General features: G+C 44.2%; 2 protein-coding genes across 2 annotated transcripts; one reads left to right on the plus strand and one right to left on the minus strand.

Annotated features, from left to right (window-relative positions):
• Positions 1 to 369: 369 nt before the first annotated feature.
• On the plus strand, positions 370 to 5,887 carry crebl2 (cAMP responsive element binding protein-like 2). The gene is made up of 3 exons (XM_040151003.1): positions 370 to 601; positions 1,890 to 2,087; positions 3,280 to 5,887. The coding sequence occupies exons 1-3, from the start codon at positions 587 to 589 to the stop codon at positions 3,436 to 3,438; spliced, it is 372 nt and encodes a 123-aa protein (XP_040006937.1). The 5' UTR covers positions 370 to 586; the 3' UTR covers positions 3,439 to 5,887.
• Positions 5,888 to 6,226: 339 nt separating this feature from the next.
• On the minus strand, positions 6,227 to 10,369 carry gpr19 (G protein-coupled receptor 19). Its single transcript, XM_040141364.1, has one exon. It carries the CDS (start codon positions 10,354 to 10,356, stop codon positions 9,079 to 9,081), a length of 1,278 nt encoding a protein of 425 aa, XP_039997298.1. The 5' UTR covers positions 10,357 to 10,369; the 3' UTR covers positions 6,227 to 9,078.
• Positions 10,370 to 12,517: the final 2,148 nt, after the last annotated feature.

The following is a 12,517-nucleotide window of genomic DNA, read 5'->3' on the forward strand; positions in this document are numbered from 1 at the left end:
TAGATTTTGAGGCAGAATAATCAGCGACTGAGTCAGAAATTGTTCTTTTTAGGTCAAAAGTGTGAAGCAATAAGTCGCAATTGCAAGATACGAAGTCAGCCATTTTATTAACTTGGGAAATATTATGAGATAATAAAAAATTTGTACCATAACAGTTCAACTTAAAATGTTCCGGTTTTGAAGTCGGTCGAGTCGAGTCGCTTATCCTCTGCTGTTTCAGTCCGAGTTAGTTTATCATTTATTGTCATTTATTTATTTTACTATTCTCACATTTTACTCTGCGATTCACTTTGTTCGTTGTCAATTTCATTTCCTTCAATAAAGATTTTGTTGAGGAAAAAAAAAACCAGAACGCGACGAGGAAGAAGACGTATCGCTGACGTAGGCGGGTTACGTCACGAGGAAACACGATGTAAACAAAGCGAAACCGCATCAGGTCGATTATCCGGGTGGATTTATAGTCCGAGCGATTCTCGTTGGCGCTGATTCACCTGAAGTTTGTTTCACTGAGCCTTTTTGCGAACTGAGCCGTTAGCTGACCGTGGCTAACGTCAGCTAGCTGCCAGCACGTTAGCTTTTGACCAACATGGATGATAACAAGGTGAGAAGCTAACGGCGACCAGCTCCAGTTCGCCCGTAACCGGCGGTGACTCGCAGTCAGGCCCGTGTTTACCGAGCTCGTAGCGTTAATAACCGTCCTACCGGTGACTAGCTAGTTTGTGAGGCTGGCTGCGGTAGAACGTGTACGGTAGATGAAGCTAACTGTAGCTAATGCTAGCAGCGTTTCTGCGGGTCTGCTAAAGTCTTAGAAGGCTTTGAATTCAGTTCCTTAAAACGTCCCGAGTCCGAGTTTTAAAAGGTCTGAATTTCATGAACAGGGTCTTGAATATCTTTCCTGCCTGCCACAGACAGTAACATTAGTTAGCACTTCTTTTGTTGGGAGGCTCGTCGACTCTTAACGAACTTAAAACTTAAATTAACAAATGTATATTCGTTATGTTATTTGGTTTTTAATCGGTTTTCTGCCGCGTCGTTTGCAGTGGTTTTCTGTGTCTTTGTGGTGGTTTTCTGTGTCTTTGTGGTTTTTGAACTGAGCTCTGTGACTTTGAGACAATAAATATTAACAGTCTGTTGATACAGAGGGTCTGGCCCAGGAACCCCCTGACCTTTAGGGCCCCTGGGCCTGGGCCTGTTCAGTAACCCAAACACGGGTCCAGGTCTCTCCAGGTCTTGAGTCATTATATTACTAGGAATAATTGTTTTCTAATGCTGGGAAATGCCGACGAAAATGTCATATATTTCAGAAGCTGGAAGCAGCGAATGTTTGGATTTTTTGCTGGAGAAATGACCGATATGATCATTCAGTTGATCAAAATAGTAGATTGACTTTCAATCAACTGATCGATTAATCGCTGCAGCTCTAATGCTCATAATAATCAGTGATCATACTTGTAAGGAAAGCATCTCGATCACGTCTAGTCAAAACCCAGTACCTATAATTAGCGCTACTCTAAAGATTGATTTGAAACTGATAACAACTCTGAAAACTTTGAATATCAGCAGCCACATTGACGATGAACATCAGATGTTATTTTGTTTAGTATCCTAGAAGTGAACAGAGACACACTGTTAAGTACTCAGTTGTACATAACTAATCTTTTATTTTAATGGATCATTTTATACACAAAAACGGACATATACTGGTAGAAAGCCTTATTTTATTATACTTACAAAGGAGATGAAATAATCCATTGATTTGATTTGTTTCTCTGTAGATATAAAATCATAAAGACTTGCAGCTCGTCTTTAGCTCAGTGCGTCTGTGCTGTTGTACGCATTTTGGACCTGTTTTATGGTTTCAGTTACATATACGTCTGCTTTGTGGCCAGATGGTGGCTGGTAAAGTGAAGAAGCCGGGGAAACGCGGCCGTAAACCTGCAAAGATCGACCTGAAGGCCAAACTGGAGCGGAGCCGTCAGAGCGCCAGAGAGTGCAGAGCCAGGAAGAAACTGAGATACCAGTATCTGGAGGAACTGGTCTCCAGTAAGGAGAGAGCTATCTGTGCCCTGCGGGAGGAGCTGGAGATGGTAAGGAAACTTTTCGCTTGATGGAAATGTACAGATTTTTAAATAGTTTCCCTCAGACTTTGATTTACAAACATGGGGAGACAGAAGCTTGACATTAGACTCAGTTTTTAATGTTTCACTCACTCAAATAAACCCTTAGTTTCCTGTTAAATTCTCCTCCATAACCTCAAATCATAATGTGTTCGACTCCCTGAGAGAGAAGACGACTCCAGTCAGAATTCAGTCCGTCCTGCCGTCAGCTGCTTATTTCAGTGGACGTGACTTTTCTTGAGCTTGGTTTTACTTTTTGAAAACATGACACCAGCGCTGGCTCGTGTCTACTTGCGGCGTTACTGCGTCGTAAGACCGACGCCGGGGCTTGAGATCGGGAGCCTGTTTCGCGCGGCAGGTTCCCTGAGTGATTTTGATCGTTTTCCTGAGCGAGTCGTGGAGTTTAAGAGCTGCAGGCGACGCACATTTACTGCAGTTTGGGTGAATTCAAAACTCCGGCGTGTCAACAAGGTAAGAAACACATTGGAGACGCCGATTGGTGGCTTCTGCTGAAATCCAGCTGAAAACATCAGCCGACGCCCTGCAGGTGCGCGCACACGCCGTCACACCGACCTTTAAGATTATCGGTTATTATCAGTATGTTGTTTTATTTTCGGAGATTAAATTCTCACCGGTGATTTTATTGTAAAAGTAAATGCGTCCGTGTCAGGATTCCACGTCTCAGTGAGTTTACATGTTTCGTTGTGAACTAGAGAAGCTTTGTGTCGAAGTGAGCCAGTGTCGTGTTGCTGTTGTAGCCTGAGTTAAGTCTAAATTAAGTTAATCTGCCGATCGCCGCGGATCTCGCTTTGTGATGCAGACAGACAGGCCGGATTTTATCCGCCCGTCCAGCCCAGTGGTTCCCGAACCGTTTCAGTCGATACAGCGAACCCCGTGATGCATAAATCAGGAGCAGCACTGTGATACGTGGCAACAAATGGCGCCGAGCCATTAAAGCAATGTCATCATTTCCCGTTAGTCACTGTTATCAGGCTTCTTCACATTTTAATCGAATCACTTTTTAAATCCAAATCCTCCCACGTCCCTCATCGAATCTCGTTAAGTTCATCTTTCATCATTTGCAAGTAACTAAAGTTTCAAAGAACTACAACTCAGAGAGTCAGTTTAGGTCTGTTTGTTACTCTGATCTGTGTCCCCACAGTACAAGCAGTGGTGTTCAGCCATGGATCAGGGGAAGATCCCCTCCGAGATTAAAGCTCTGCTGACAGGAGACGAGCAGAAAATGCCACAAGGTGGCAGCAGCACCAAGACGTCCAAGAACAACAAAAACAACAACATCAGCAGCAGCGGCCAGGGTTAGTCTGATCTACGAGGACCGCAGCTCCTGAGAGGGAAGCCTCCGCCTGTGACGGAGGTCAGAGACTGATGACGGGAAGGCTTCAGAGTGAAACTGCTGCTGAACAACACACAAATTAAAGTTCTAGTACAGTTTGACTCACAGGAACGTGCATGTAGTTGCAAACTCACAGCCTGTTGATTTTCTACATTTCCTAGTTATTCCGGTGTCTGATTTTGCGTTTGACAGTTGTTTCACAGATACACACGAAGCTGCATTCATCTAAGTAATTCCCAAAACCTGCGTTTCCACGTCTTAGCGCCAGTGAGATACACACCGTTCCAGCACGCCAGGCTTCATTCAGCAAAAACCCGCAGCCGCCAGGCCTCCGTCAGGGTGTCGGAGGTCGTTTCTGTCCTCCAGTCCCGCGACAGCGTCGTGTGACCTATAAACCACCATAGACAGTGAGAAAAGCAACATAGCTGCCATGTTAGTCAGAATAGTCTTTACTAACCCAAAATGCCTCCCTCCAGCCGAAGGATTTTTAGATTACAAGTCTGACAGGGTTAGATGAGGAACTGAAAGCAGAATTTACTAGATTACCTTTGTTCTTAAAAAACAGGAAGTACTGTATGACGGCACGAACTTTTTAGTCGGAGCCAGAATGTGTTCAACCTTGGACCGACGGCGAAGGGGAAGGCTTATCTGTGACCGTTAGAAGACGTCACCCGTGTCTTGAGAACTGTGGAGGAAACAGGAAAGAATTTGCTGATCCTGGATGAGAATGGTGATTCATCCTTTTCACCGCAGTGGGTCTCGAACTGAATTCATTCTTTATCAACCATTTATATCTATCAGGGAAAACATTACCCAAACAAGCCGCGCTGAATTTCACCGAAAAATATCATTTGGGGCGTTTCCAGAAAATCCTAGAGCTTTGGACACAAAAGAGTCAAAGTTCTGCAGCTACAATGGCGGTAAACCTGAGAGCAGAGTTTCAGCGCACACCATCCGGCTCCCCTACCACCACCGTGGTCCTGCATGTCTACAACGCAACAGTAACTCTTCAGACACGTGCGGGAAAAAAGGGAGGCTCAAGTTCTGTATAAAACTCTTTAGGTGAAATTCATCTTGAATCAGTTTCTTCAACAGTGTAAATCGCTGTAATGGACGATTTTAAAGTTCATTCCAAAATTTTCTTGGCTTCCAAAACAGGGCAAACAGAAAAAGGTTGGGGACCACTGTAGGATGGGTGAAAAGTCTGAATTTCCATTTTTTAAAATACAGAAGAGAGAAAGTTAAACACTTAACCTCATTTTCCAATCTCATTTCTCAAGACACTGTCTACTCAAACCTCTGCAATCTCTCTGTCCCATTTTTATTATATTTCATTTGTTACGTAAAGTGTTCCTGAGTAGTTTTATGGTCACTTCATGGTTTATTAATGAGCGATTTTGAGGTCAAGCTTCAGCAAACCTCACCACACCCCCCCTTTAAAAAAAGTTCAAATAATTCAGGCTTCAAATCTGGTTCCTCGTTTAACTCTTTCAGTGAGAAACCACTTTTAGATTTGTAAATACCGATTCTACAGAGAAGTTGTTGTGTAACCTTATTTTGTGAAATGAGAGAAGGACTTCGACGCCCTGATGAAGGTAAAGAGAGCTGAAAACCTTTGGTGAGGGAGTCTCGTGCTGGTCCGTCGTCAATCGTGTGACGGGCTTTAGTTTGCTCTTGGGAGGCCGTTCTCTTCCTGTTCAGAAACATTCGAGGAGGACAAACAACACGGTGGACATATATTTTTTCAAACTGAATAATTGTGTCTCCCGTTTTAGCATCAGAATACAGATCGGAGGTCTGAGGTTGGTCTGAGGACCGGGAATCAAAATGTACAGTGATGTTGATAAGCGAGTTGGACACACGTGGGATATATTTTTGTATTTGTATTTTCTATCGGCTCAGAGGAAGCACGCCGTGCCGTGTTTGTGCTGGTGAATGTTTGGTCCAGACTTGGTCGGTCTGTCGTTTCAGCAGAACAGGTCGGACTCGGCTTTAGTTCTTGTTGGAGGTGAGAGCTTCTGCTTATTGTGAGTAAAATGAGGATAAATTATGCATAAACGATGAGTAGGTTCATTGCCCACAGCGTCTTGTTATTTTCTATCTACATCTGCAAACTGACCGTCTACTGTTGTATCTCTGTTTCTTCTTTCTGCTTACCTGCAGCTACCAGTCGAAGCAGACAGATCTCTGCAAATGTTGCCCTTTGATTTCATTTTGGACCAACAACTTTTAAGCTCTCTTTTTGTTTTGTTTTTTTTGCGGTGAGATGATAAAAATCCTTATTAAAGTTTGTGCACTTTCTTAAATTTGGCAGAAGCACTTTGTTAGATGATTGTAGTTTGAGGCTTTGCAGTGATATCTGTGAATCTGCTCTTTTTGTTTTGCAAAGGAAATAAAAGTGTGTGTGAGACTGTGAGTGTGTCTCTGCAGGGCTGCTGCTCTTTCATTTATTCCTGAACATATTCTTACAAAGACACATCGACACCGTCGTCGGTCCACGTTCGTTACAGCAGTAATTTACCGCCCAAAGAAGAAGAGAAGAAGAAAAAGAAGTTTGAGAACCAAAAAGGTTGAATCTGCATTTTTCAATCTAAAAATTTTATGCTCAGCCTCATTTTCAATACACAATAAAGTCAAATCTTCCGTTTTTTAATACTCAATAATTTCTTTTATTTATTTCCCTCGACACCCCGACTGAAACGTCCTCCCCGCCCTCATCCTGCATCAATAAACTGAGTCAGATGTGACACCTTTTTCATGTATTTACACAACAGTTTGATGAAAGATCCTAGAAACTGAAAATGTTACGATCTGAGCTTTATGACCCTAAACCTCACTTGTACCAGGTGTGTGGTTTGTTTAAGTTAAACCTCAGATACAGTGACCTCTGAGGGCGTTCAGGTGATTTCTACAGGACACAACAGCAGGTTGAAGTGGACACGTGACTTTGAGCCATTCAACGCTAAACCACAGCGAAGCTACCGGGTCTGTCGGGACGCGCCGTCTACAACCATGTGGATGAACACAGGAAACACATTGAGGCCATTTATGTCTTTGCTTTTTGCTGATTTTACTAAGTATATTTGAAATGATAAAAGAATAATTTATTTGTACATACAGTAGCACATTGTCTAGACAAACTTCAAAACATTAGAACCACGTGTGCGTCTTGTGTTTAAACAGAATTTAAGTATAAAGCATGGACCTTTTAAATCACAGTATATCTGACAGGTTACAGAAAGCTTCAAAGACGTTTCACAGGTGTTTCATCACACAATGTCGATGTGTTTTTTTACAAGCAGGTAAAGCGTCAGAACTGAGCAGGTAAGGAGCCTCTTTGGACAGGTGAATCTGCCTCGACCTGAACAGACTCTGGTGCAGCAGCAGCAGCTTCTGGACAGAGTCGCTTTAACTTAAAGTCTGGAAAACTCTACAAACTCGTCCAGCATCAAATTCAAGGCAGTAACTAATGATCATTTTTTTATTATCGATCGATCTGCTGATTACTTTCTTGATTAATCGATTAGTTGTTTGGTCGCAGCTCGCTGAAGACCAAGGTAATGTCACCAGATGCTTTGTTTTGTCTGACTCACAGTCCAGAACCCAGGTTTTCTGCACCATGAAGACACAAAAAAGCAACACACTTCCACATCTGAGCAGCTGAGACCAGTGAATTTAAATGACAGAAACGTTTAATCGAATATCAAAACAGCTGCCGATGGATTTTCTGTCCATCAGCTATTCGATTAATCGAATAATCGTTGCAGCCACACTGGGCTATATGTTCATTACAAACCAAAATACAAAACAGACAGAGGGATGAAGAACATAACTGCTCTCATCTTAGCTCTTTATCATCCGTTGGATGAAGACGTAAACTCGGTCACAGGAAAATGTTACCTAGGTCAACCAGTCCATGTACAGTGGCTGTCTCGGGACATCTCATAATTTCCTAAAGATCCTCTTGTGTTTGGCTGTAAATCACAAGGATTTTTCCAAGAAAGGCCAATGCAAACAGTTATTAATTATTGGGGAAATGTAGAAAGTGTTGCTACAGTTAATGAAGTAGCTGCTCATTACATTCGAGTTAAGAAGAATCTTAAGAGTTCATAAACAGACGTCAGTATACGTCAGCGTTTCTTAGAAAGACGGGGGGAAATCGTTGAGTAGATAGAGGATGGTCCTCTTTATTTTCCAGGTCTGGTCTTTGGACGTCAGGTAGAAAGATGTTTGTGCTGAGTCGGTGAGGTTTTATTTGTTGATCAAAAAAACTAAGGAATTTCCACTGCAGCTGAACTTCAGGCAACGTGTAGTATAAACGTCAGTTAAATTAATATTTACGACACATAGTTTTGTCTTAAAAACTCAAATATAATGAGCGGGTATTTTTAACTGTAGCAACTAGCAGCTAAGAAGCTGGTCTTGAAGCAGGGCAGGACTTGGGCTTGCTGTAAACTTACCAAGTGGGATGAGCCACTGGTTTTAGAAGCGTTATCCTTTACTCCAAACTCCCATTTCTTTAACGATCTCTGTGTTTGTCAAGGTAGAAACACAGGACTCTTCTGGATAATTGAGCCATACTATAAGCTGTATGTTATGGCAATCAGTTTAAATTACTTTAACTTAGCCTCCAGCCCATATCCCAAGGGATTATGTCCATATCGGAGGATTGAGCACCTCACGACTGATGGAGAGTGTTATGTGTCCTTTATGTGGAAAGGTGAAAACTAAGGGGGTGGAGGTCGGGATTTGGAAAAAATCCGAATTTAATGCAGGAGACCGGGGTTCACGTCCAAGTAATTTACCCTTACCAAGATCTTTTCCAACCACACTGTACTTGCCATGTGGAAATACTGAGAGTGAGAATTTGAAGCCATTTTGAAGCCATATACAGGGGTCCAAAAGTCTGAGACCACTCTGAGCGGGAAGGTGGTCTTTCAGACCCTACTGTATGTAGTTACCAAATGTAACTACATACAAAACTGATCCAGCTGCTCTGAAAACTCCTGTTCCTCCTCCCACTTAGCAGCTCTATAATCTTTACTCTTTGTTGTGAGTTTTACTTTGAGACGAGTCCGCACAGTTAACCTGAACAGACTGGACATTTAGGGCTTTGTTAGCTCACCATTACTCTTAATTCAGCAAAGCAAATGATGTCAATGTTAACAAACGGCTACTAACGTTAGCTTCTACCCCATGCATTACTGCAGCAAATCAGACACAACAGGTCACTGACAGATGGCCACAGACTATGGTTAGCTAGCTAACAAGCTGACATTATCGAAAGACAAAATCTGACGCATCAATGGCTAAACAATCCATCAAAACACGGCACAGAAATAAACTATGATTAAATCTATAGTATAAAAACCGGCTAGCTGTTCACAGCTGTTGAGAACCTCCAATATGGCCGCCAGAAGGCTTGTTACATCAGAAAAAAAAGCCCTTTATGCAAACTGAACACATTCTGCTTCTGTTGGTTGAATACAGGGCTAGCCTGTAAGCCTCCAGCTAGCTCACCTGCCAACACTGACGTGCTGATGATGAATAAAGTTTCACACAGGTCTATTTTCGTATGTTCACAATTTCAAAATCGTCCAAGGTCATTTACACAAAGGTGTTTGGCGGATTGGCATTCGTGAGCCAGGCTACCTTCTTTTCCTTCGCCTCTCGGTCAAATTTATCATAAACCGAGTCCTTGGTGACCATTTTTGCTTGCACTGGGATGTCCACCACCCCAACGTAGTTCTTTTTGGCCATCCGAGAGCTCGCTGTGATGGTGTACGCATTACTGCGGTAGCATTTCATGGACGACATACAGAAGGTCTCCCGCATGCCCCTCCTGAAGTTTGCATTGTAGACCGAGTACAGGGTTGGTTTGGATGCTGTGGAGCTGAAGGAGATCCAGGCGATGGCTGTGAAGAACAGGAGCCCCTGCCTGCTGGGTCCATCGGACTCCCTCGGGTGCCACAGCTGAGCGACGTAGAAGGGCGTCCAGGTGAGAAAGAAAACTGAATTTAGCATGAGGAACATCTTGATGGTCTTGACTTTAGTCCGTGGGACGATGTTCATTGTCCGGCGCACCGTGTGGCCATCAGCGCTGATCCTCCAGATGTAGCGGACCACCCGCTGGTAGAACAACACAACCAACGCTACTGGGACCAGAAAACCAAACAGCAGGTGAACGGCAGCGTAGGCTATACTGCCCCAGTTGTCCGGAAGGAAAAAGTCACAATGACTGCTGTCTGTAGATGTGGACCCGTAGAAGAAGAGGCAGGGCAAGAGGAAGGTTGCATCAAACAGCCATGAGGCCAGGATCATCTTCTTTGCTTTCTCCCTGGACACCTTGAAGCTGAGGGGGTAGACAATCGTGTAGAAGCGGTCTACAGAGATGGAAAGCAGAACGCACACCTGCACACCCGGGCACAGGTGCTGCAGGTAGCGTATAGCTTTGCAGGCAGCAGCACTCAGCGGCCATCGTCCTGAGGCGACCTGCAGGAGGACGAAGGGGGCGCAACCCAGGCTCATAAGCAGGTCTGCACAGGCCATAGACACCACAAAGTAGTTGGTGGTGGATTGAGTCCGTCGGCTCCGGTGGATGACCAGGCAGACGAGGGCATTTCCCAGGATGGAGACCAGCCAGAGAACCCCAAACACCAAGCCCAGGATGGCGACCTCGCCTGAAGTCAGCTCATAGGAGGTGAAGGTCCGGTTTGGCTGGCCGGAGGACGAGCCCTCGAGGCTGCTCACGGGGGTTGTGGGTAAGGCTTCCAGGACAGTTGAGTTTTCCCTCTTGGAGTAGTTAAATGACATCTGATACGTGAAAGATGGAGAGTATAGGGAGGGATTGACGCCAACCGTGTTTGATGACTGGGCATAAACCATAGCTATGCTGCTGCACCAGAGAGGAGCTGTGGAGACAGAAACAGATTCATCATTAGTACAAACACTGGAAGTCCTTCACAGAGCTGAATCAAGACTTTGCGGGGCCCTAACCAGAATCAAGTGCTAGAACTATTCCTTGACGAATGACCGTTTATCCTTACGCACAGTACAAATAAAAAGTGTTTCCAGCTACAGCAGGGTTTGCCAGATACAGCTGTGAATCCTGCTTTTGGTTTTGGTCTTGGTTCGGGCACAGTGATACCAAACCTGGCCACCTCACTGTGACGACAAGGCGTCAGCAAGCTGCCCTCAGTCACTGCAGCCAGATGATGTTTGTGAATAAATAATTCCCACAAGTAAGGTAGGTGGGTGGGCAGATTGTTCATAGGTTGCTTGGTTGGTTTGTAGTTACGTTGGTAGGTAGGTTAATTGGCTGGGTGCTTGGTTGGTTGATTGGTAGGTACTGTAAGTAGGAAGGTAATTAGATGTGTAGGTTGGTTAGTTGTGAAGTAAGTGGGTTTATTGCTTAGCTAGGTTAAGCTGGTTGGTTTGTTGGTAGGTAGTAAGTAGGTTTGTTGGTTAGTTGGTAGATTTGTAGGAAGGTTTGAATAGTTGGTTGGCTGGTAAGTTGGTTGGCAGCTTAGTAGTAGGTTTCATGGTTGATTTATATGTAGATTGGTGGGTAGGTTATTTGGATGGGAGGTAGGTTGAGTTGGTTGGTGGGACGGTTTGACGGTTGGTTTGTAGGCAGTTTATTAGTAAGTTTCTTGCTTGGTTTACAGGTAGTTTGGTAGGTAGGTTATTTGGCTTTGCCATCTGTTGGTCAGTAGACTGGTTTGGTTGGTCAGTCAGGTGTTTGCATGTGTAGTCAGTTCGTAGATATGTAGGTAGGTAGGAAGGCTGGTTTTTAGCCTGGTTGGTTGGTTAGTAGGTAATTTAACTGGTTGACTAGTTGGTTGGTATTAAGGCAATAATCTCTAAAGCCTTAAAGACCTCGTTGAAGATGATTTTCATTTCCCTATAATGGAGATACTGAAAAGAACTAGAGCGTTGTCTCTATTTAAGAAGGTCACCATCACTGACTGACACAGCAACGCGCCTCAGCGGGCTGACGGGGACTTTAAATAACGAAGGGAAATGAGCGATGAAGACGTAGTTCCACAGAAATCACATCTGGGGAAATGTAAATTCTCTGGAAAGTGAAGGCTTCCCGGGAACATCAGTGACGAGACTGCAGAGTTTTGCTTTGAAATGAGAAATGTGGCTTGGTTTTAGAGGTTTCAAATCAAAGATAATGACCAATAATGAATCTATAAACACCTTCCTGGCCTTTTCTATCAGTATAACCACATATAAGACAATGAACCCATCAGCAGCAGGTCATTCCCAGTCTCTGCTGACGGTTGATTTCATTAATCTTTCACAGGGATCCGGTTTGGTGTCCACAGGGACCCAGCTCTCTCCTGAGGTCGCCCATTAACTGAACGAAGAAGCCCACGAGGGAGAAGCTCTCTGTTTCCCGTTGCCTTCGTGTTTACTCTGCTCGGTTTCCACCTTAGCAACCTCATCCATTGCCCGGTGGTTAGTGGGTGAACCTGGCAACGGTAAACCGAAAACAGTTTCAGAAAAGACGGGGATCATGACTAAAATCAGAGGCGATCCAGAACAGAAAAAATCTTCTTTGAGGTTTTTACTTCAGGTGAATGGTTGACAGGAAAATCTGTCAGATTAGTAAGAATGTTTATATCAATGTTAATCCACAGGTCGCACATTAGTGAGGACAGTGAGGAGTTCTGTCTTCGGTCTTCACAATTCCACATGTATGGATTACATACATGTGGAAGTTCACTTAGAAAAATGCCAATGACCCCATTTTATCAGCATCAGCAGATCAATCAATAATGAAAACGATCATTAGTAGCAGCCCTTATCCGGCTAAAGAGAGGAATCGACAACACTGTACAACATTATGACCCATCACAACCTCGGAGTAAAAGGCCACAAAGCAACGGCGAACCTTCCCTCAAGGCGGGACGTGGCCCCAGCCGGACGTCCGCCGCTCCGCCAGAAGCCCCAAGACGACGCCGGAGCAACCCGCCTCTCAAACGAGCGAGCCCCGAGAAGCTGGTTCCACTCGGTAAAACTACTCCACCCGGACACA

The sequence above is a fragment of the Xiphias gladius genome, chromosome 2 (genome assembly GCF_016859285.1).
Source record: "Xiphias gladius isolate SHS-SW01 ecotype Sanya breed wild chromosome 2, ASM1685928v1, whole genome shotgun sequence".
In the NCBI taxonomy this organism is placed as follows: domain Eukaryota; kingdom Metazoa; phylum Chordata; class Actinopteri; order Istiophoriformes; family Xiphiidae; genus Xiphias; species Xiphias gladius.

What these genes read in the sequence shown, in the direction of transcription:
- gpr19 (XM_040141364.1), bottom strand. Translation starts at nt 10,356, where the DNA reads ATGGTTTATGCCCAGTCATCAAACACGGTTGGCGTCAATCCCTCCCTA.
- crebl2 (XM_040151003.1), top strand. An exon ending in TGCGGGAGGAGCTGGAGATG is followed by an intron (nt 2,088 to 3,279) that starts GTAAGGAAACTT and finishes GTGTCCCCACAG; the next exon opens with TACAAGCAGTGGTGTTCAGC.